Below are 26,637 nucleotides of genomic sequence, written 5' to 3' on the forward strand. Positions count from 1 at the left end.
ACAAGACTTTACATGTTTCACATTTATTAATTTGCATTCTCTAATAATATGTTATTTATACAACAGACATAACCTGCACTACTGTCATAACAGCAGAATTGTACACGTCGTTCAAACATGAATATTCACTAGTACATGCTGATGTTGGTCATTTTTCATAAAACGTTATTATATATAGCATTAATTCAGAAAACTGGCAAAAGGTTTTTTCTGAAAGCATATTGGGGTGAAGTGTTGTGAAAATTAATTGACTTATCAACATGCATATAGGGTCCTTGTGAATTGAAAGTTTGCTAGGAACATGTATTTAGTTTGCATAGGCAAAACAAAATCCAGTCGGAGGGTATTTTTCTAGAAAAAATTCCAAATATTTGTAAACATGCTGTTTTAAACTTTATGCTTCAATTGAAATCAAAGTTTTTTAAGAACAGCTACTTCACTACAGGTAACTTATGTCTATAATCTTCTAAAATCACAAGTTTTGACCCAGTCTGAAATCTTCCTTTCCAATTCAGCAACTTGTTCTTAATAATGAAGTGTTCAACTTCAGCTGTCTACATGAAATAGAAATTCAAAAATTTGAAAAATGCAGCCGTCTCATTGGCTTAAAAAATAGGTTATATACTTAGTTCTATTTATGTCTTCAGATTTTATCAACTTAATTGCCTCCCAATAATAATCAGTTTTGATGGATGGAAGTACAATGTTGATGTTTGACCTACGTCTCAACTTGATGAAAGATGTTTGACCTACCTCTCCTCAAATCAATCCCATTTTGCTAATAGGATACCAACCTTTGAATATTCAATCATAAACTGCTTCAGAGTTTCATGCTATAATAGTGTATATCACATAGGGCGAGTTTCCATGTCTTGTAAAATTATTTTAATACACACTGTTCACTAAATGATATCTGATGTAATTTCAAAGGAGAATATGTACATGTGAAGTATCCAGTTAAGTCTTAATCTTAGCTAATATAAATCCTAAAGAATCCCAGGCTACTGATGTCTAATTTCAAAAGAATACATGTAAAGTTACATAAAATAAGTATTTCCTATACCTTTGATTACTAAATGTATTTTTCAGTGACCTGTTTACTCCATTTTAAAAATACAAAGATGGATACTGTCAATACCAGTCACTGACAGTCTGATATACACTATAAATTACAGGTTATCTCCTCTTGACAGTCACTGATAGATATACACTATAAATTACAGGTTATCTCCTCTTGACAGTCACTGATAGTCAGATATACACTATAAATTACAGGTTATCTCCTCTTGACAGTCACTGATAGGCAGATATACACTATAAATTACAGGTTATCTCCTCTTGACAGTCAGATATACACTATTAATTACAGGTTATCTCCTCTTGACAGTCAGCGAAAGTCAGATATACACTATAAATTACAGGTTATCTCCTCTTGACAGTCAGATATACACTATAAATTACAGGTTCTCTCCTCTCGAGCTATAATCACAGCAAGAGGTTTGTTACATGTTAACACTTTCTACTGGCACTATAGGTTTCACAACTGTAGGTAGAATGAACACTTTTAAGTTTGACACCACAGGGGCTTACTAAAATATTTATTTAGAAAATCCTACACATATGTATTGTAATATAAATCTTGACCTCTCATAAATATTAAACATAAAGGACATTTCCTGTGTAACAGTTTTGCAATGTAAGTTTCTCTTGTTGTGAAATAAATACATATCAACATTTTCTTGAACAGACAGAAGGAAAGTATTTGCATTTAAAAATATCTTAGGACGTGACAATTTTATGTTCAATCAAAATCAAATTGACAATCTCGGCTTTGTTTCCATTATATTCTGCATTTACATTTAAATAGATTTACACATGAAGTGATATATGATTGAAACTATTTACAATGATATGGTATAGTAGAACATGGATTCTCCCTGTAAACACACAACATAAATAAGTCACTACACAACCTAAATGCATAGATTTGTACCAAAATATACATATACATTATACATGAAAACATTCACTCACTATGTTTTTCATGGATTTTATAAAAATGATTCGTAAAACGGTAAAAAAATGCCCACTTACGTTTTTGATATTTTTTTTCTAAATTTTATATCAAACTATATAGTAAACAATCTAGAAACAGTTGCACATTATGTATGTCAAAAACTGATAAGATCTAAAATTCTGTTTCAATTATAAATAAATCTTGCATCAAGTCATTATTTATACTCATTTTTAAAATATTGTTTCCTTGTATTTAAAACTGCAATGAAAGTATTGACATTTAATCAGCCCAGACACTCCCATTAAATTATCCATATCAAAATACAGACTACATAAAAATGCTGATAAATATATATATATATATGTGTATAAAGAAAACAATACACTCTAGTACAAAACAGAAGGAACAATCACGGATACCGTATATCAATCACAAATATATCATTCATGGACATATCATTTTACAATAATTTTTGAGTAAATCAAGAAAATATTTTTATTATTCACAGTTACTGGCTATAGACAAAGGAACATCAATATACTTTATGAAAGACAGGTTTAGGAAAGGCAACAAATATATTTCTAAATATAGAAATATGTCATGATATCAGCCCTATAAAAACGCCCCATGAAGAAAATTACATGGAGCTAATATTATTGTTCTGGACCAAATCTATTAAAGACCACATTTAATGTCTATTCTAATATGCTCGTTTCTTTTAAAACATGCTTATGCTAAAATGATGTCACATTAACATGCAATGACGTCTATGTTTTTGTTGCGACCAAGAAAGAGCACTACTATATTTCATGTACTGATTTTGATTATGGGCATATCAGAATCGAAATAATGTATAGCAAAATCGTGTACCTAAATTAATACACTCAAAATCGGTTATACATTGCCAAAATAATTCATTCGGGCTATGCCCTTGAGAAATTATTCTACGAACTTATAATCTCTTTCTGTGTATTAATAATGTTAAAACATGATATTTTTCTATACATTATTTCTTAAATAAAAGATCATATTTCAGCGAGTTTTAGAACAATTTCTGGCAAGGAGATGTAAAATGCTGTAAACTGACGAGAGAAAAAAGACAATAGTTATTTATTTCTTACAATTAATGTACTACAATTGACTATTACTGAAAAACTGTTCTGTACATTGTAGATATGTTCTAGACAAATATGATGTACATTACAAAAATGTAAACAAAATAAATAGGCAAGAGCACAATTTTTTAGTCCACAAGAAATCTTTTTTTTTCTATATAATGGAAACTTAGAATTCAGTAACTGCTCTTAATTAAATCTATGTATAGGAAATATTAACTAAAGTCATGTTCCTCATTACAATATAAACAGGTCTAAGTGCACTTTGTGTCTTGTGGACATTTACATGGCAGGAGATACCCCAACAATGACAGCTACATGGAGAGAAAAAACTACTCTGCAACTGCATAAATATTTGAAGAAAGCAAACAATGAGGAAAAACCCAGATAAACTTGGGTTTAGTCACAATTTTCAGAAATATTCACATCTTATGACACCCTGTTGAGCTAAGCTTACAAAACATATGGAGCACATGGATTATTTTGCATATATAGAATATACTTTAGTAGATAATTCATCGTATACTACAAGGGGCCTGTTGTTGTACTAGTGTAAATATAACTATTTAATATAACATTGTCATACAATAAAAATAACGAAATGGTCAGATTTCACACATAAGAAATACAATAATACCGGTCTTGTTGCCCCTAAATGCAGAATTGAATTTTCAAACAAAATTTAGAAAAAATCACAAACAGCAATTTGTCTGATGCAATTTCATATTACCAGTAACTGTTGCAGTATTTCTTTAAACAAATAAATTAAACATAAAACTAAGTTCTGCATAAAAACAAGTGTACAGGAAACAACCAGCTTGGTCCACGGGTATGTGTTTCTTATCTTCCTAAAAGTTAATGACACAACAGCAATATAACTCTGGTCAGCAAGTCAACTGCTGTTTGTACTGGTCAGCAGATTCTAGTCAATGAAACAGTATTTCTCTATCAGCAAACTCATGTCAAACATTTTAAAAGCACTTTTCTACCTCCCTTGTTTGAGTTAGTGAGTAGGTGTTAGTTTTTATACTGTACACGGAACATATAACACAATAAACAAACAACAGATTTGTATATAATATCAAAATACTGGTATACTAATCTAACACTGTCCAATGTGTCACAGTACTGTCCATCAGACTAGCAGTGTTAAGGTGCTTCGCATTTACACCGTCATCACCCAGTCTTCTAACATCTCACAGTTCTTGTTCAGTACCTCCCAACTGATTCACAATTCCTTGGTGCTTCAAACTCATTTCCACACCATGACATACCATTTTGTAGCAAATGACTGGTCCAACATGTTCTATTTTACACGTATCGTGTGTTTATTTTAGCTGAAATACTTGTGGCAATTACTTGCATAATAATTTGTGGTCACCTGAAGAATGATCAAAATGAGTGAATAATGGACCTGACATTTATAAATATCACAACCATTGTGTTTGAGTATCAGAATACACTTAAACACAGAAATTCCTTTACTATGTATATTCTCTTTATACATTTCAGTAAATTTTCATTTAGTATATTTCTGTCTTTGTCAGTGTTTATTGCAATATTTCTCTCACTTTTAATGACCTTTTCTTTTCGAAACAACAGAAAGTGAAAAACCTTCCACTTGAAATGAATCCCATAATGCAATTGTGTATATTTCCCATCATTCCACAGCAAAACCACAGGTTTCCTCAACAGCACATGTCAATTTGGAGTACAGTTTCTCATAACTCTCGTAAGGTGGGATATCTATACGATTGAAACTGAAATGTAAAAGCAAGGATTTCAATAGTAATTTCGGATTAATACATCAGGACATTATCCATTATCTTGTACCAATGAATTCTTGCAATCAACTTAACTACAAATAAAAGAAGCTTTTTTAATGTCTTAAAAATTAATCCTCTATGCACAACAACAGGAAGGACAGTATCTGGGAAAATGAAATTTATTTCAAACATATACTTTGATTTCTAATTATCACCATAGCTAACAATCATAGTCAAGACATCACCTGAAAGTAGTACAGGTGGCCGCTAAGTCAAAACGTCATTTTGGAAGAAGTAAGAATATATATGTACATTTTCACTGTTTTTCAAATTAACAACACATGAGGAAGTTGAAAAGAAGAGCAAGAATATACCATGTATGAGCCTTGGGTAAATTGTCCGTGTTTGTGTCCACCTGATGAATGGTAAACAATCGTGGTCCAGCTGCTCCTGTCGATCCTGAAAGAGATGACAAAAAACTTACACACAGTAAACAGATCAGCTAATTAACGACCTTACTTAACCAACCAGGTAGTTTATAAATGGGAAGATCTGCAACTGGTTCCCCCTTAATTTATATGGTGACAGATGTGCATGCATTATAATTTATCAATCAGTAATCCTCAATGAAGGAAAGTTTTACTGGGATACAGCTAAAACAAACTGCCATGTAGTTTGCTGTGGGTATCCCCAATGCTTAAATGAAGTCAGAAAAGGTAAGAAATAATGCTCAAGATACCAACGATCAGGGAATTTTTGTTGTTGAGTTTAATGTCACACCGACACGCTTTAATGGTGGAGGAAGACCCCAGCCAGGTGCCCCTCACAAGCGGGCACCTAGGTAGAACCACAGACTTTCCGTAAGCCAGCTAGATGGCTTCCTCACATGAAGAATTCAATGCCCCGAGGCTCGAACCCACATCGGTGAGGGTCAAGTGATTTGGCCAGGTATGGAATAAATTAGCTGTATCTACTGTCTAGTTTCTTATAGGAAGCTTGCCAAAACAGAAATTTCCTTCTTTGTTGATTACATATAGTACAATTTGATTATTAAGCTGTTAACTAAGTTATTATTCAAATATTCTGAACCAGTTAAATGAAATATGCATGTCACAAATGTTACCTTGTAATGCTTTAAATCCTTGGAGTGGAACTCGAGAACTTCCTGTAACAAACTGTAATAATCTTGCCCTCATTTCATTGTCATAGTTATCAACTGCCTTCCAGAACCATTTCACTATATTACTGTCTGGTGTGCAGTGTTTTAATCTTGTATGAAGTTTCCAATCATCTAAATCTATCTTCCCTAAACCACCAATCATTAACTGTAAGGCAGAAATATAGATATACAGATACTGTAATGCATATACAGTAATCGTGTTTATATAAACCAGCTTGAAAGCAAAACCTCACATGTAACAGTCAATATGGCCTGATAAAAATGATAGAAATGTTGTTTTTCATCTTTTAGTGACAAGCATAATGAACATAGTTACATTAAATTTTGCAGGTTTCATTGTTCTGTAACCTTGAACTACATATGCCAAATTGCAATATTACAGAAAATGTCTACAGAGTGCAATATCTAAATATAAATATAACAGATTCTTGTAATCATATTACTGTCTATCATTCTTACAATTTTGGATCAAACACAAATAATATAATATGAAGGTGTTTTAACAGCATGTGATCTTCTTGTTAACACATGTTTACTCTCCTGTTAAAACATCCATTCAAAATGGCAGTGACAGCTTTATGCTAGAATATTTCCTTTAATCAACAGAGTTAAATGGTAAAAATATAAAATTTTGATAAGTTTACTTCATTTATAATTACAAGAGGTCAGGTTACAGCTAAAGAGGTCAAAGTGCATAAAAAGAGGCAGACTTCTTTCATGCCCCAAAATTCAACAGTAACTATCTTGCAGAATGGTTCACATTTTACAACATTCAAAATTGTGTTCTATTTGATATTTAAGAATAAATTTACTGGGCACAAAAAGAGAAAAATATTACCACCATTTATTGATACAAGCTAAATAAATTGTCATTACTTGCCAGGCAGCTGGGTAAGTGGGATAATTTTCTATTTACATATCATAATGACATATGAAGAAACAATTTTAAGTTGATTATACTGTCCCAGCAGCCTTGGTGGAACCATTAACACAATATAAACACAGTATGTTATACCGTATATACAGCTGAGGAGACATGCTTTACCGTACTTATACATGTTCAATTACCAGTTTTGATCATACAATATTTACCATGCACTGTTTAAAAAAATTTCTTCTCCCGATTGAAAAATTAACAGAAAAGTTAACTTATACCAAAAGTCCAACAGGTACAAGAAAGGAGTCGTCAGCTGATATTTTTATTTCAGTTTTAATGGACAACTAAGTAGTGCTGGCCCTGCTTGTAGTTTCCATATTTTTGCCTTATGCCAGTCCTTTATTATTTTTATAGTGTAACAATCTCCCCTTTGAAAAAAGAAACTGTTCAGTTAACTATCTGTATAACTATTCTAAACAATGATATTACAATAAACAGAGGGTATTAGTCAAGGTAAGATATATATACCTCTAACTCTCTTTCATCGAAGGGTCTCAGTAAATGCTGTGGAATGATTTCATGAAAACCTTTCTGTAATGCCAGGAACTGTGCCTCTATACCTCGCATGAATACCCATTGTACATACAACCTACACAATTATAAACAATGATTAATACTGTCCCATATTAATTTATAAAATACATGTAATCAATAATCATCGTTTCATAAAATAAACTCACAACAAATAAGAGAATTTTCCATTCACTTTACCTTCAAACATTCAAGTTATCATGATATGACTGTTTGGCAAATGGGCAAAATATTATGCCTACGAAATTTAATGCTTTCACATCACTAAGAAGAAAACAACAAATTTGAGGAATTTCACAAATGGCATACAGCATGAAATAGTCAAAATGAGATTTATTAAGTGTGCGAGAACTTGATTCACCAGTATTTTGTCTTATATCAAGAAACAGAATGAATGCAAGCTTTGCACATGGTGAATAGTATTGCTGTCACTGTGAAATGTAAGAAAAAATGTCAATAAAATATAACAAAAGAAAAAACACGGGCAACACTGGCAACTAGAGATATTGTAAATATGGTAAGGTGTTCAAGACAGACAAATGAGATTTTAGTGTTCTCAGAGTTTACAACTTTGGAGCAATAACTTTTTAAACATACTTGACATATTCTTTCTTGTTCTCCTCGGTAACTTTGATGTCGTCACCGCCAGGTTTGAGTTCATGCTGCTGAAACTGGCCGAATGAATGACTCTCTACACAGAATGTATGGTCCAATACTTCCTCTATATCATTGTCCCTAAATCACATATAAAACAAATGTTTAAGAGAATGGAATTCAAACAATTAAACAAATGAAGTAAAAAACAACATCCTGACATACTTATATTTATGCCAATAAAAAGAAAGCTGGACAATTTCAGCAATAGCTTGAATGTATCATTCACTTGTTATGGATTTAAGACTTGCTGTCACAGTTTATAGACTCTCCAGTGTTAAACGGTGAAGAAATACTGTAGGTATACCCATGCTGATACTCCAGTGTTTAACGGTGAAGAAATACTGTAGGCATACCCATGCTGATACTCCAGTGTTAAACGGTGAAGAAATACTGTAGGTATACCATGCTGATACTCCAGTGTTTAACGGTGAAGAAATACTGTAGGTATACTCATGCTGATACTCCAGTGTTTAATGGTGAAGAAATACTGTAGGTATACCCATGCTGATACTCCAGTGTTTAACGGTGAAGAAATTCTGTAGGTATACTCATGCTGATATTCCAGTGTTTAACGGTGAAGAAATACTGTAGGTATACCCATGATGATACTCCAGTGTTTAACGGTGAAGAAATTCTGTAGGTATACCCATGCTGATATTCCAGTGTTTATCGGTGAAGAAATACTGTAGGTATACCCATGATGATACTCCAGTGTTTAACGGTGAAGAAAAACTGTAGGTATACCCATGATGATACTCCAGTGTTTAACGGTGAAGAAATACTGTAGGTATACCCATGATGATACTATTTCAGGTTACAGCATGCATCTGGATATAATTTTTGGCAAATCAACTTGATGGCTCCTGCATACAAAATAACCCAAAGCAAAGCAGGTCAAGTAATTCTTACTGCAATGCCTCATTCTGCCAAGAAACACAGTGTTTGTCTCACTATGCAAATATATACTATGCATTTTACAGTACATATTCCAGATAATACAGTCAGATTTCTTTTCCATAATGACTATCAAAGAAGGCACTGCTGGAAAACATTTCATCTCCTAGATAATAATTTACTTACAACATCCATAGTAAACTTCTATGAAGGTCGGGGTCAACACTTTCAAGGTCATCTAAGGTCACTTGTTTCTGTAACAACTGTTTATACAGGGGCATTGTGAAGCCACCGTCCAAGTAATGTCCATGAAATATTGCCATGCCCAGAATACGCCCAACAAAATGAAAATACGACAAATGTTCCTGGAATTTAAACATAAACCATCTAAATATAAAGCTGTAATTATTTTCAAAAAGAACTTGTATTTCAATAGTGACTGCTTCAGAAGTTGCTCACTTGTCCCCGACCCTGATTGACACACTGAATTATGATTTGCAACAGTTGTGTAAGTGCCCCCACTGAAATAATTTAAGAAAGGCAGTTAAAGTGAAAAAGTCAGTTAAATATTTTAGTTTTCATTTTAAATGGCCAAGTGCCTCTGTTTGAAGAAATTCAACAGAGGACTTTACAAGAATGCTACAGACCAAGTCTGATGAAGATCCATCAAGCATTTTATAAGAAAATGAGTAAAAGTATCTATTTTAGCTCTAGTTGCCACATATATGAGGCAAGTGCTCCCAGTTTACCAAAATGAAGAGAGGAACTTATAATGATGCTACAGACCAAGTCTGATGAAGATCCATCATGAGGTTCATTTAAACATATTTTTATTTTTAGCTCTAGCAGCCACTAAATGGGACCAACCTGACTGAACAAAACTTGGAGAAGTTATTATAATGATTCTTCAAACCAAGCTCGATAAATATCAATCAAGCAGTTCATGAGAAGAAGTTGTTAAAACATTTTTCTAGTCCCTTAAAAGGGGCTAAGTGCCCCCATTTGAAGAAATTTAGAGAGGACCTTGCCAGGATACTACAAACCCAATTTGGTGTACGATAATCCTTTTTTTAATTCCATACATTTTCTTAGAAAAAAACTCAGACTTTTGTAAAAAATAAGTTAAAATAAATGATAGAAAACATAAATGATAGAAAGTGCTGTTATTCAAATGGGAAGCACATGGGCAAAATATGAGCCGTGCCATGAGAAAACCAACATAGTGGGTATGCGACCAGCATGGATCCAGACCAGCCTGCGCATCCGCGCAGTCTGGTCAGGCTCCATGCTGGTCGCTAACAGTTTCTCCAATTCCAATAGGCTTTAAAAGTGAACAGCATGGAGCCTGGCCAGACTGCGCGGATGCGCAGGCTGGTCTGGATCCATGCTGGTCGCACACCCACTATGTTGGTTTTCTCGTGGCGCGGCTCAATTATATCAAATGATATATTTTCTAGTGTACTAATGCTGCAAAAAGAAAGGGTGTAAAGGTCTTACCAAATGTTAGTCTGCTAATTTTAGGCTTTTGTTTTTCACTTAACATTTAGAGTTCAATGTCATTTGTTAGGGACACAGACATAGATCCATGATTTATCACCACTTAACTACTCAGCCAAGTAAAGGATACAGAAAGAAGTTGTTTTTATCAAATTAAATCTTCCTATAATAGTGGCTATATGCCAAAATGTCATGTCATGTGACAAACTGTCCAAACAAGAATCTGACCATTGAACTCTTATTTTACCCTGTCCACAGTAAAATGCATTACATTTTAGAAAAGGAAAGTAAAATATACATTCTATGGTATTTTTCAGGTGTTTTCTTAACCTGGTATAGTCAGATATGGTTAGTGAAATAATGAAAATTGTGCACTGATGTCAAACTATTACTAAGAAATAATCAATCTGTTTTAATAAAGCATGTCAGTAAAATGTAATAAACATCAATTCCACTGTAATTTACAGATTCTAATTTTTCATCCGCTATTCTGCCTGTATATCCCTTTGACATTTTATGAATAAATTTTGCATTTTACCATGTGTTTTACTACTCTAGGCATCAGTTGGAAAACACTCTGATGTGAAGGACAAAAATTATACTGCTAAAACATTGTTTACAAAATATTGTTTTTTTCTACCTTCAAATTGGCAAAATGCAATGCACATTTTTTGGCATACGCACAACTGTTTTCGTAAAACATTTCTTTGAAGATATTTTTACCACATCCTGTCACATATTATATGTCTACATCAACTTGACGATACCATTTGATACAATTACTTACAGGGTTAACGTGCGAGTCTGGGTTGATCTGTAAAGTGTATATATCATCTCTAGCGTACTGGAATAAGCCATAGTATGGATTCAACATTTCATGAGACAGCAAACAAAACCATTCCCTGAAACAGGTACCATTGTTTGAAACAATAATTAAATATGACAGCAATTTTAACCTAAAAGGGAAAGCTTAAATCTTCTATACCATTCAGCAAGTACTATCATCTTACACAAGGAGATATTTTGCAAACAGGACATGCGTTCTCTGAACAAAAATGCCCCTTGTCCCCTTTGTGATGTTACGACATCAATGCCCCTACCCCTATGTGACGTAAGGACACTGCACAATGCACATGTAACATTTTTTGAACAGTTTACATGTTACACTCTGATAAAGAACACAGCAGAACAGAAATTTACACTATGAGATCATTTAAATGTGTATGAGATGAATTTCCGTTGTAATCTAAATCCACTTAATAAAATCTCAACTTGATGAGTTGCTAACGTTGATTTTTATGGCCTTATGAGACAGGTAACTCTTACAGAACAGGAACTAAGTTTCACTTGGAATTGCAACAATTAGATCAGCATAAAACAAGAGCTGTCTCCATAGGATGACACATGCCCCCGATGGCACTTTAAATGAATAGTTATGGCCGATGTTCGAGTTTAGGACCTTTGACCTACAGAGCTGGGTCTTGCGCGCAACACGTCGTCTTACTGTGTCGCACATTTATGCGTAGTTATTTTAAAATCCATGCATGAATGACAAAGATATGGACCGGACACGCCCATCAATGCACTATCATGAAAAAAGACCTTTAACATCTAAGTGTGACCTTGACCTTTGAGCTACGGACCTGGGTCTTGCGCATGACAGGTCGTCTTAATGTGGTACACATTCATGCCAAGTTATTTGAAAATCCATCCATCGATGACAAAGATATGGACCGGACACGCCCATCAATGCACTATCCCTTAATGTCTAAGTGTGACCTTGACCTTTGAGGTACGGACCTGGGTCTTGCGCGCGACACGTCGTCTTACTGTGGTACACATTCATGCCAAGTTATTTGAAAATCCATCCATCGATGACAAAGATATGGACCGGACACGCCCATCAATGCAATAACCTTTAATGTCTGTGACCTTGACCTTTGAGCTACGGACCTGGGTCCTGCGCGCGACACGTCGTCTTACTGTGGTACACATTCATGCCAAGTTATTTGAAAATCCATCCATCGATGACAAAGATATGAACCGGACACGAAAAATGCGGACAGACCGACAGACTGACAGACCGACAGTTCAAAAACTATATGCCTCCCTTCGGGGGCATAAAAACAACATTTAATCTCAATGAACAAAACTCCCTTGAATTTACGATGAAATCCTCATTTACAAGCTGTTACGGCCAAAGTCACAAAAGGTTTACCATAACTGTAAAGAAACATATCTACTGTTATGTAATACATGTAATATACCTTGCAACACCACCATAATCTAGGCCCTCTTCTCCTTTAAACTTCACCATTAAACGTTTACGTAAATCTTTCGCTCGCATTTTCATGACTTGTCGATATGAATCCTGAAAATAAAAAGTTACAAAATGTAAAACAAGCATGAACTAACATATGCCAAAACTGACAGCTGTTTTCACTGACCGTATTTTTACAAATGTAACATTACTTTTTGCCTACACACCTGTACAGTAACGACTGTCTGAATCTATGTACAACATGCCTCATAAAATGTTAAGTGCTATAAAAACTTTATAATTAATTAAATTAAATGTAATCTCACAGCTGCTAATCAGCACACCTTAATATTTTGCTGATATGGCTAAATTCACTACTTAGTTGTGTAACAGAGTATGAAAAAAAAACACTTTTGTGGAAATGAATCAGAGAGGCCGATTATTCATAAACAAGAGGGTCATGAAGGCTCCATATCATTCTAATCCCAGCTTATCCAGTATCAAATTCAACATATATTTCATTAAGGCAAAACATTCAGGTTATGTTTTTTGGAAATAGGGAAGAAAATGTGACCATTAGTGTTAAAGTTTTTCCATGATTTGACCTTGTGACATAGATTTTATAAAGAAAAACATTCTGACAAAGTTTCAGACAGATCAGGTAAAAAATATGAACTCTGGTGGGTTAAAAAAAGAAATGATGATATAACAGCTTAGTAGGGACAGCGTTTGTCTATGGATCGTAGGGTCGCGAGTTCAATCCTCGGGCGGGGCATACATTCTCCGTGAAGATTTGATTAAAGACATTGTGTCTGAAATCAATCGTCCTCCACCTCTGATAATTCATGTGGGGAAGTTGGCAGTTACTTGCGGAGAACAGGTTTGTACTGGTACAGAATCCAGCAACACTGGTTAGGTTAACTGCCCACTGTTACATGACTGCAATACTGTTGAAAAACGGCATTAAACCCAAAACAAACAAACAAACAAACTGACCAAATAACCTATTTTAATTTTGTTTTTACATCAGAAGACCCAGTTTTAGAACAGTCTTGGATTTCATAAAGACAAACATTCTCACAAAGACTGTCGAAAATTAGGTGGAAAATTTTGCCTCTCTGTCTTTATATGGTTTTTATCATCTGACCTAGCAACCTTTGTTTTTAACCAGTGATGACCAAGTTTCAGTCTTAACTAGATTTAACATAAACAATTATTCTGATCATGTTAATCAAGTTGAAGATATGGCTTCAAAAACAAAAATTTTTTTTCTATGTTCAACATTGTGACCTAGTTTTTGACCTTAAGTAAAAATATTTTTAACTTAGTCTAGATTTTTTAAAAAGAACAATAACAGGTTTAATAAAGACCAAAATGTGATCTCTAGAGTGTTAACAAGTATCTCTATAATTTGACCTATGAACCTAGTTTTTGACACTAAAAACCCAGTCTCAAACTTGACCTAGATTTTATTGAGACAAAAATTCTGACCATGTTTAATTACGGTCAAGTAGAAAATGTAGCATTTTCATTGTTAGCAAGGTTTTCCTAAGATTTGACCTTTTGACCTAGTTTTAAATTTATCTCATATATCTTTCATAAAGAAAAACATTCTGGCAAAGTTTCATGAAGATCTTATACAAATGTAACTGAAGTGATAACAAGGTTTTTGTTCGATTTGGAGTAAGTGCCCTAATTTTTGACCCCATATGCCCCAGTTTCAAACTCATTTGAGATTTTGTTAAAGAAAATATTCTGATCAAGTTTCATTAAGACGAGGCTAACATTTTGACACTTGGTGTGTTAACAATTAAAGCATAGACAGACGCCAGATTATCCATCTATACTAACAGCTAATCCTGAACCTTTGGTTCAGATGAGCTAAAACATGCTCTGAAATATTTCTATTTGAAATTAAAGGATTTTACAGTTAATTATAAGACTACAATAAAGATACCCTGCATATCTACATGTCTAGTAATCATTTCCCCAAAATACCTCAAAAATTTCTTCTCTTGAAACTTCTAATCGACAATGTCCGCCCTGAGGTTGTAAACTTGTAAACTCTTGTTTTAATATCTTCATTTTATGGACCAAATCTCGCTTGTATTTTGGCACAGGATTTTCATTCTCTTTATCACTTGTATTTTTTCTGAAAAATAAAAATTATATTAAAAAACAGGATTAAGTACCTGACCATTCATCTAGGTATCAAAAAGGACTGGTCTTTGAGGAAAATATTCATTTCTATATTGTTCTATTGGCAATAGAGGCTGAGAAATGGAACCACCGTGGTATTAACATCAAAAAGTGTCAAGTACTGTTTTCCGTAAATCAAAGTGACAACAGATTAACATCACAGTGACCCCATAAACACAGTGTTCGAAATTCACGGTAGTCCGATAGCCTGTGGCTACCAAATTTCAGCACGGGCTACTGATTTTCCGCAGATACGGAACGGTCCCATTTGGTTAACCTTGTACGGACGGACGAACGAACGAACAGATGTACGGACAGGACGATCACTATATGACTCCCGCATCAGTAGATGCCGGGGGCATAAAAATGTTGTTTATTACGGTTTTAAGTTTGAAGGTGGTCATAAGGTCAGTCTGTAGGTCTTGCCACAACGTTTACTGCATGTGAGTATAAGTAAACTGGTTCATTTACGATAAATGTTGTTTATCTAAGGTTTTAGGTTTCAGAGTGAGGTTCATCTATATATAGGTCAGTGGCCTTGCCACAAGAATTGTGTGTACCGGTATGAACTAAATGGGCGATATCAGTCAGTTAATTCCCCTGATAAAACAGGTGCGCGTATAGGTGGCGCTACATGCGAATAGGTCCTAGAAAAGTTTGTATACATTAGTTACATCGTTATACAGTCGCTGTCACAACAACAGGTAAACAGGTAAATTTTAAGTAAAAATTCTTACGCGTAATTTAGGCGACGGGTACACAGGATTCGCGTGTAAAACATTTATTAATATATAGTTTATCTTCAAATTTGCAGAATCGCTAAAGAACACATATAGCTATATTGCTAGAGCACTTTTAGGAAGATAATATCATTAAAATAACCAAAATCACTTAGAAACGGTCGAATTTTTGACAAAAACAACCGCAAAATTTCATACAGCGCGATCGTAAATATCTTTTACATGTAATATGTAAAGTAACTAATACTGATATAATCATTAAATTCAGACTTTGGACTATAAAGTGCAAAAAACAGAACTGAAAAACATTAAAAAATGACAAAATGACAGCATTTTAAAAATATAGTAAAACGGTATCGGTGAAGCACATTGAAAGTTTACGAGAATATAAAATAAGCATATTTATCGATATGACACATTTATGCAGTAGGCGTGGCGTGTAATCTATAAATAACCTGTGTACTGTCAACAATCGGACGTATATAAAGGCTATGTTTTAAACGTGTTTTTTAAAGTTTTAATGTTTTTAAAGTTTCAATATTAATAAAATAAAGCTTAAGAGTATAGATGTAGTTCATGGTCAGTGGCAGTTTTTCTCAGGCGCTTCAGGAGTGTTAGTAAGTAGTCGCGGCTCTTACCCTGGATGACTAAATTTAATAAATTTAAATATATATTTCATAATCTATTTATTATTTTGGAAATTTAGACACAGTTTAGGGGGGTATAACATTAAAAACAATACAATAACAATAAATACTCCAGCCAAGACCCAGACATGTTCCAAAATAACACCCGGCCTTGAATTAAGGTCCCTTTTTAATTATTTCATATGAATCTAATTCTTTGGAATCGATCCAGGCGCCGACCTGTATCTGGCAACGGGTCTCAAAATTCAAATCTCGCTGGGCCTACGATTGATTAGTTAGACTGGAAACAGTCATAACTACGCAGCGCAGCGTAAACAAATAAAAATGAATAAAACAAACAAAACAAAACAGTCGCTGTCACTTCAAAATATTAGTAGATTTGGAAAGTATCCGACAATGTCATCAAATTCAGCTGTTTATCACTTGAGAGAAATTTTGAGTGAAGAGCTTTATTCATATCTATTGATATTCTATGCTTTGAAAAATAACAGACTAGCTGTAAGGACTGTTTTAAAGTGCATTTTCTGTGTGTCAGTTTATTCATGGACTGTATGATTGTTATATTTGTTAATTGTGGCAATAAATGCTTTACTTAGCTTTTAAGTATATTTTCAATATTAAATGCCCTCCTTGGAAAATCCATTTATCATTTGCAAGTATTCAGACCATATCCTTTAAATAAGGATCAGTATAGACAGTATATATTCCTAAAGTTGCAATTTAAACGGAAAGATCTGCATACACAGCTTAATGCAATGAGGTCTTGAATAATACAGAAATTATAATAATAATTACTGTAAAACGTTAATATATATGCCCCTTTGATAAGATGTCCCTTCAATTTTCCATCAGCGCAGTTAATTACTACAGCTGTTTTCTCATATATTTTATGAAAATATCATCAATGAGACATAAATGATCTCTGTTGACAAATTAACGTATCTCGTGTTTAATTTTAATTTTATGGTGCTGCCTCTTTAATTTTCAGTCAATTCAAATTCACTGCAACTTGCCCACATAAAGTGAAATTCAAACTTCCAATAAAATGGTCATTGGTTCAGTCTCAAATCTGTGTCGGGCCTAAAGCATCGTCTCGTCAGATAACACCCCAACAATTAGTTGAAATGTTTTTAATCAACAAAAAAAAAAAAAAAAAAAAAAAAAAAAAAAAAAAAAACTGACACATTTGTTTCTTAACTATAGAATTCAAAGTAGAAATATCACAAGAATGTCAAAATATGAATCTTTACATATTATAAAAACACCCGGAGGATTTTTAATATACAGACCACAGATTTGTAGAGCTTTGGTAATAAAAAACAAAAAAAACAAAAAAACAAATGTGAGACCTTTAAGACATTATGTCAAATCAGTGTTAAAAGTATTAAGAAACCTTATCATACACATTACAATAACATCAGACTGTCCAATATGTAACACCCACGTGGGAGCAGGAAGTGTTAAGTCTGCTTCAAGGACAAATTCTTTAACCCCCTAGAGTTAACAGGACACATGGCATGCACATTTTTATGATAACAATCAGTATGCAGCCAGTGGACAGGAAATTTTATGCAAACTTAATATATCCAGAGTAATCATTGTCTATTTGAAACAAAGCATCCATACAGGGGTAAATTTAGCAATATTTTGAACTAGCTAAATTACCTAACCCCGCTTTGCTCACAAGTTAAATAGAAATGTGACTCGCTTAAAAATAAATGCTACGACACTATTTCAGTTATATATTACTGGCCAGCATTTTGAAGTGAGACTATAAATTTCATGTTAAAAACAGAAGAAACAGCTATCTAAATAAATGATATTGATAAATTACACGAGTCTATCTTTTTAAATATCTTAATCACTTTTTTAACACTATGATAAAAGCCGAGAGTACACCGCATGATAGGACCTATTCGCCCGTAGCGACACCTGTTAAATGATTTGGGAAGATAACTCGCCGAATGCTGCTATTAGGTCATTAATGTGGGCTTCAAGCAATCTTTTTGGTTATGGACCAATGGACAAACAGTTAAATTTCTATGCCCAGGTGCATAAAAAAGATTATGGTAGGGAGTTATCATAAACTTACATTCGACTTTGTATCAAGTCTATATTAGAGGTGAGCCTTGGATCTGTGAACTGTGTTGTTCTGTTGTTGTGATCAACGAAATAGACACGCCCATTTCCTGTGTGTCGTGCTTCCCAACCCGGCGGCAAAGGACCCAACTCTCGTTCCAAAACATCCAGATTAGATATGTCTCTGCAGAGTAACCAAAGTGGGAATTATTTCACAAGACATAGCTTAATCCCATAGATATGTGATACATGTACACTATTATATTTGTTTATCTATTTGCTGAATGCCATAATGTTGCTATTACTAAAAACAAGAGCTGTCCGTATGACAGCCAAGCTCGACTATTCGAAATATTGTCACAGAAGCAGGAAATTATTACCCAAAATGTTAAATATCAAAAGAGTTTTAAGTTCGAAACGGGACATAATTTGACCAAAATACATATCAGAGTTATGGGACTTGATGCTATCAACTAGTTTAATAACCCCGAAGAAACATGTTAAGTTTCAAATCCATATCTGCATTAGTTTTGGAGATAGTAACTTGCATGTAAAACTTTAACCAGAATTTTCTAAGTCCAAAAGGGGGCATAATTTGCTCAAAATACATGTTAAGAGTTATGGAACTTGACCCAGTGAGCTTGGTAACTGACCTAGAAAAAGAATAAATAAGTTTCAAAGCTATACGCCTTTTGGTAATAGCTGTATGTACTTGCACGCAAAACTTTAACCAGGATTTTCTAAGTCCAAAAAGGGGCATAATTTGCCCAAAATACATGTCAGAGTTATGGGACTTGATTGTATCAACTAGTTTTATAACCCTGAAGACACATGTGAAGTTTCAATTTAATATCTGCATTAGTTTTGGAGATAGTAACTTGCATGTAAAACTTTAACCAGGATTTTCTAAGTCCAAATGGGGGCATAATTTGCTCAAAATACATGTCATAGTTATGGGACTTGACCCAGTGAGGTAGGTAATTGATCTAGAAAAAGAAAAAATAAGTTTCAAATCAATATGCCTTTTAGTAATAGCTGTATGTACTTGCATGCAAAACTTAACCAGGATTTTCTAAGTCCAAAAGGGGGCATAATTTGCTCAAAATACATGTCAGACTTATGGGACTTGACCAGTGAGGTAGGTAATTGATCTAGAAAAAGAAAAAATAAGTTTCAAATCAATATGCCTTTTAGTAATAGCTGTATGTACTTGCACGCAAAACTTTAACCAGAATTTTCTAAGTCCAAAAGGGGGCATAATTTGGCCAAAATACATGTCAGAGTTATGGGACTTGACCCAGTGAGGTAGGTAACTGATCTAGAAAAAGAAAAAATAAGTTTCAAATCTATATGCCTTTTAGTAATAGCTGTATGTACTTGCACACAAAACTTTAACCAAAATTTTCTAAGTACAAAAGGGGGCATAATTTGGCCAAAATGAAGGTCAGAGTTATGGGACTTGGTGCTATCAACTAGTTTTATAACCCCGAAGACACATGTGAAGTTTCAATTCAATATCTGCATTAGTTTTGGAGATAGTAACTTGCATGTAAAACTTCAACCAGAATTTTCTAAGTCCAAAAGGGGCATAATTTGCTCAAAATACATGTTAGAGTTATGGAACTTGACCCAGTGAGGTTGGTAATTGACCTAGAAAAAGAATAAATAAGTTTCAAAGCTATATGCCTTTAAATGATAGCTGTATGTACTTGCATGCAAAAACTTAACCAAGGTGTGACGCCAACGCCAGGGTGAGTAGAATAGCTAGACTATTCTTCGAATAGTCGAGCTAAAAACTGTCATATATACAGAATTTTAAGTTTTTGAATACAGAAATATAAAATTTTAAGAGCTTGAATATACAACCTCACTATTACAAATTGTTCCTAATCAGACTTACAAAATTGTTGGAAATTTTCATGTTTTTTATTTTTGTTTACTGAAATGAATTTACCAAGCTTCATATATTTTCGGCATGTTACCAAGAATGTAAGGTCAATTTACACTTTTTGCCATTGTTTTCTTTCAAGTCAGTTTTTTTTTTAAACTTTCAAAAGGACCATGTAATGGTTAAAAACAACTTTTTGCGTGTACCTTGGAACTCGAGGATCGTGCCACGTACTCACACCTGTCTGTGTGTGGAGAAAGTATACTTGACCCTGTTGAGTAGTTCGTTGTTCTGAAAATACATAAAACAAAACTCATTAGACATTCTATGTAAACTGTTCCAACAAAATTAATGGTTATACCATGAAAACTATGACTTTTTTGTACTGCCAATGTTCTGTACAACATCTGCAGACACTTAAACCTTTAGCCTGCTAAATTTCTAACATGGACTGGTCTATCTTTCAATTTGGGCAATACCATTTATTATTCAAAGGAGTGTACTGACTGAACAGCAAAAAGTACAGACCATGATCTGCCTGCACGGGAGTAGGTGTGCCCCATTTGAATAAAATTTGGGCCAGAACTTTCCCAACCTGACCTATATTTCATTCAAACATTCTGACTAAGCTTTATTTAAATCAGATGGAACATTTTTACAAAGATTTTCAATTATTTGACATAGTGACAGTTCTTGACTGCTTGACAGAATTAAGACTGGCATACTGACAGAATTTTGTGAGGATCAGGTTTTAAAATTTGACCTTTAGTATCATTTGACTCAGTGACCTAGTTCTGAACCAAGATGACCCAGTTTCAAAACAGGTCAAGATTTTATTGAGGCAGTAATGTCATAAGTTTCATTAAGATTAGGCCAAAATGTGACCTCTGGAGTATTAACTGCGAAAATGTTAACAATGCACAACAACAGAAAACAACAGAAGCTCAAATTAAGAACTTTGTGCTCAGGTGAGGTAAAAAGTGGTGAGGTTTTATCTGTTGTTGTGGAATTTCATTCATTTAGCATACTCTTGAGTCCTCAAATTGATGATAGGGATACCCAGCGGGTCCACAGGGCTAGAAATAGAGCATGACCTACTTGCTACTGCAAAGCTGTTGTACCAGTTGAAGTTATATAGTAATATACAGAAGGTGAAAGTTCGTGGTTTGTTTCATTTTTATTGTGTGGTGCACTGCTAAGTTCTATTGTCTGTGCTGCTAACTGGGTTAGTTTATGTCTGAATCCCTACTATGCATTCATTAATTATGTTCTATTACACCTGTATGAGTCAACAATCCTGGGAAAAGATAAGAATCAGGAATGCCAAGACTGGGCTGTAAAAAACCAGGGAATACATCTGATCATCTCTCACAGTAAAACTGATAGAAGTTATCTTCTACACCTGATTCTCATTTTAAATGACATGTTTTCGGATATGATTCATTCAAAATTTTCTGCTGAATTTGTGTTTCATATTCGCTTAGAATGTGAGAAAGTAAACAGTGAGAGATTTCTGTGCCAAGTATTGCAACAAAACATAGCTTGGGGATCAATGTAAAATTTCTGTAATGATTTCTTTTGTTATCACCCCTTTTTGCTAGTTCTGATTTTTGCTTCAATAGTTAATATTAATCTTAACTACTAACAAGGAGCTGCGTTCAATAAATGCTTGATGCCCCCAGTGGCATCCTTGTTGATACAAAGCAACCTAAGTCCAAAACGAGGTCAAGGTCAAACTGAGGTCAGGTGATGTTTGAAGTTGAGGAATGGTCACAGGTTTCATCTGTATAAGTATCAATTCATTCTTGTAAGCGGTATTAATTGCTAGACGAAACGGCCCCATTTGGTTAACCAAGAGATGGGCCATATAAAGCCACCTTAGTCCAAAATGAGGTCAAGGTCAAGGTCAAACTGAGGTCAGGTTATGTTTGAAGATGAGGAATGGTCCCAGGTTACATCTGTATTAGTATCAATTCATTCTTGTAAGCGGTATTGATGCTAGACGAAACGGTCCCATTTGGTTAACCAAGAGATGGCCTATATAAAGCAACCTAAGTCCAAAATGAGGTCAAGGTCGAAGTCAAACTGAGGTAAGGTGATGTCTGAAGATGAGGAATGTTCACAGGTAACATCTGCATTAGTATCAAGTCATTCTAGTAAGGGCTAAACGAAACGGTCCAATTTGGTTAACCTCGTACGGACGAATGAACGGTAGGATGGATGGACAGGACGATCACTATATGCCTCTGATGCGGGGGGCATAATTAAAAACATTACACTGTGAGACACCGCTCTCTGGCAACCATTACACTTTGAGACACTGCCCTTGGGCAATCATTACACTGTGAGACACCGCTCTCTGGCAATCATTATACTGTGAGACACCGCTCTCTGGCAATCATTATACTGTGAGACACAGCTCTCTGGCAATCATTATACGGTGAGACACCGCTCTCTGGCAATCATTATACGGTGAGGCACCTCTCTCTGGCAATCATTATACGGTGAGACACCGCTCTCTGGCAATCATTATACGGTGAGACACCGCTCTCTGGCAATCATTATACGGTGAGACACCGCTCTCTGGCAATCATTTTACGGTGAGACACCGCTCTCTGGCAATCATTATACTGTGAGACACCGCTCACTGGCAATCATTATACTGTGAGACACCGCTCTCTGGCAATCATTATACTGTGAGACACCGCTCTCTGGCAATCATTATACTGCGAGAAACCGCCCTCTGGCAATCATTATACTGTGAGACACCGCTCTCTGGCAATCATTATACTGTGAGACACCACTCTCTGGCAATCATTATACTGTGAGACACCGCCTTCTGGCAATCATTATACTGTGAGACACTGCTCTCTGGCAGTCATTATACTGTGAGACACTGCTCACTGGCAATCATTATACTGTGAGACACAGCTCTCTGCCAATCATTATACTGTGAGACACCACTCTCTGGCAATCATTATACTGTGAGACACAGCTCTCTGGCAATCATTATACTGTGAGACACCACTCTCTGGCAATCATTATACTGTGAGAAACCACCCTCTGGCAATCATTATACTGTGAGACACCGCTCTCTGGCAATCATTATACTGTGAGACACAGCTCTCTGGCAATCATTATACTGTGAGACACTGCTCTCTGGCAACCATTATACTGTGAGACACAGCTCTCTGGCAACCATAATACTGTGAAACACAGCTCTCTGGCAATCATTATACTGTGAGACACAGCTCTCTGGCAACCATTATACGGTGAGACACCGCTCTCTGGCAATCATTATACTGTGAGACACAGCTCTCTGGCAATCAATATACTGTGAGACACAGCTCTCTGGCAACCATAATACTGTGAAACACAGCTCTCTGGCAATCATTATACTGTGAGACACAGCTCTCTGGCAACCATTATACTGTGAGACACCGCTCTCTGGCAATCATTATACTGTGAGACACCACTCTCTGGCAATCATTATACTGTGAGACACAGCTCTCTAGCAATCATTATACTGTGAGACACTGCTCTCTGGCAATCATTATACTGTGAGACACCGCTCTCTGGCAATCATTATACTGTGAGACACTGCCCTCTGGCAATCATTATACTGTGAGACACTGCTCTCTGGCAATCATTATACTGTGAGACACCACTCTCTGGCAATAATAATACTGTGAGACACTGCCCTCTGGCAATCATTATACTGTGAGACACCACTCTCTGGCAATAATTATACTGTGAGACACTGCCCTCTGGCAATCATTATACTGTGAGACACCACTCTCTGGCAATAATTATACTGTGAGACACTGCCCTCTGGCAATCATTATACTGTGAGACACTGCTCTCTGGCAATCATTATACTGTGAGACACCACTCTCTGGCAATCATTATACTGTGAGACACCACTCTCTGGCAATAATTATACTGTGAGACACTGCCCTCTGGCAATCATTATACTGTGAGACACCACTCTCTGGCAATAATTATACTGTGAGACACTGCTCTCTGGCAATCATTATACTGTGAGACACCACTCTCTGGCAATAATTATACTGTGAGACACTGCCCTCTGGCAATCATTATACTGTGAGACACTGCCCTCTGGCAATCATTATACTGTGAGACACTGGCTCTCTGTGAGACACTGCCCTCTGGCAATCACTATACTGTGAGACACCACTCTCTGGCAATCATTATACTGTGAGACACTGCCCTCTCGCAGGCATTGTACTGTGAGACACTGCCCTCCGGCAATCATCATACTGTTAGACACCACTCTCTGGCAATCATTATACTGTGAGACACCACTCTCTGGTAATCATAACACTATGAGACACAGCTCTCTGGCAATCAATATACTGTGAGACACTGCTCTCTGGCAAACATTATACTGTGAGACACTGCTCTCTGGCAATCATTATACTGTGAGACACCGCTCTCTGGCAATCATTATACTGTGAGACACTGCTCTCTGGCAGTCATTATACTGTGAGACACCGCTCTCTGACAATCATTACACTAAGAGACACTGCCCTCTGGCAATCATTATACTGTGAGACACTGCTCTCTGGCAATCATTATACTGTGAGACACAGCTCTCTGGCAATCATTATACTGTGAGACACTGCTCTCTGGCAATCATTATACTGTGAGACACCGCTTTCTGGCAATCATTATACTGTGAGACACCACTCTCTGGCAATCATTATACTGTGAGACAATTCTCTCTGGCAATCATTATACTGTCAGACACTGCTGTCTGGCAATCATTATACTGTCAGACAATTCTCTCTGGCAATCATTATACTGTCAGACAATTCTCTCTGGCAATCATACATGTGAGATAATTCTCTCTGGCAATCATTATACTTTGAGACACTGCTCACTCAAGCAGTAATGATTCAAGCACCTGTGCTAACAAGTGATCCCTGGCACATTTTCTTATAATTTTTAAATTTAGATCCCTAGAAAACATGTGCATTTTCCTCATCCCTTTGCAATCTCAAGCTACCTGTGTTCCTAGGTTTCCATTTAACAACATATGTACTGATTATGTCCCCATTCCCTCTTACTATTAAACAATTATTTCTAAATTATACCTCAGAGCACAGACATAATACAATGTTCACACAAAATCTAAACACCTACACAGCTTCTTTGAGAAATCAAAACATATTCTAACATGACTGCATGAAATGACAAGCCACCTAGATATTATATAATGGAAGACATCTGTCTAAATGCAACAATCAATTTTTACATATTCATGAATATACGAATGTATGTATGTATGCAAGATTTGCTTGTAAAACATACATGCCTGTCATGACTGCCTCTTGGAGGCAACTGGGTTCATAATTTGCTGTTACTGTGATATTTTACCAAATGAGGAAAAAAAATACCTAAAAAATTAAACATCTCATATACACTCTACAGACAATCATCCAATTTAAAGGCTACAGGCGGAAGCCTTCTCCAGTAACTGACCAGAAACCCTTCTATATCTCAATATCACCAAAGGCAATCACTCCATGAAATCTGAAGGCCAAAGCCCAAATTTGATTTTGTACTGCAAGGTCATTTTGACCTTGACCTTTTGCCTACTGACCCCAAAATCATTTGCAGTGATCAGATTCTGTTAAAAAGTAGCAGGTACAAACTCATTTAGATAATAAATAGAATCTGTTTTCAGTTTAAAGGTCAATACAGCCTTGACCTTTGACCCATAAAATTATATGGGTCATCATTTGACCTTAATCAATCATCCCAATAAGTCTGAAGGCAGTTTGCCAAAGGGATTATTATTCTTAAGCATTCTTAAGTTGAGTAGAAACCACTTTCATTCTTGAGGTCACTTTGTCATTGACCTCCTGATCTCCAGTACAACTGGGGTGATCTACTCACCACTGGCAATCATCATGTGAACATTGACTACTGTACAGCTAAGTATTCTCTAGTTACTGATAGAAAACCAAAGGGTCTACCAACCAACAGACTATCAGAAGACCAACAGACAGCTAATGAATAAAACAATATACCCTCTCTTCTTCCAAGACGGGCATAAAAATACTAAAATGTTCATATAATTTAATATATCATACTGTTTTTAAATTTAGCTTCTGATTTTCTCACACTTTGCTTAAAAATAAAACACACACACAAAAACACCTAGTATCTTATACGCCCTCACTGATACCATAATTATATCAGGT

The 26,637-nt window shown here is 35.3% G+C and overlaps 1 protein-coding gene across 3 annotated transcripts in view; it reads right to left on the reverse strand.

Moving 5' to 3' along the window:
- Positions 1-7: 7 nt before the first annotated feature.
- The window catches only part of LOC123562109 (E3 ubiquitin-protein ligase SMURF2-like), an 84,293-nt gene continuing 57,663 nt past the window's right edge, over positions 8-26,637 (reverse strand). For all 3 annotated transcript variants that reach the window (XM_053535081.1, XM_053535075.1, XM_053535068.1), the window contains 11 exons: positions 20,614-20,698; positions 18,533-18,703; positions 14,853-15,006; positions 12,862-12,965; positions 11,382-11,496; positions 9,284-9,462; positions 8,144-8,281; positions 7,484-7,604; positions 6,022-6,223; positions 5,273-5,357; positions 8-4,892 (listed from right to left, as the gene is read on the reverse strand). In XM_053535081.1, coding sequence (XP_053391056.1) covers positions 4,793-4,892; positions 5,273-5,357; positions 6,022-6,223; positions 7,484-7,604; positions 8,144-8,281; positions 9,284-9,462; positions 11,382-11,496; positions 12,862-12,965; positions 14,853-15,006; positions 18,533-18,703; positions 20,614-20,698 — 1,454 coding nt within the window. In that variant the 3' untranslated portion in view covers positions 8-4,792. The remainder of the gene's footprint in view (positions 4,893-5,272; positions 5,358-6,021; positions 6,224-7,483; positions 7,605-8,143; positions 8,282-9,283; positions 9,463-11,381; positions 11,497-12,861; positions 12,966-14,852; positions 15,007-18,532; positions 18,704-20,613; positions 20,699-26,637) is intronic.

The sequence above is a fragment of the Mercenaria mercenaria genome, chromosome 2 (genome assembly GCF_021730395.1).
Source record: "Mercenaria mercenaria strain notata chromosome 2, MADL_Memer_1, whole genome shotgun sequence".
NCBI lineage: Eukaryota > Metazoa > Mollusca > Bivalvia > Venerida > Veneridae > Mercenaria > Mercenaria mercenaria.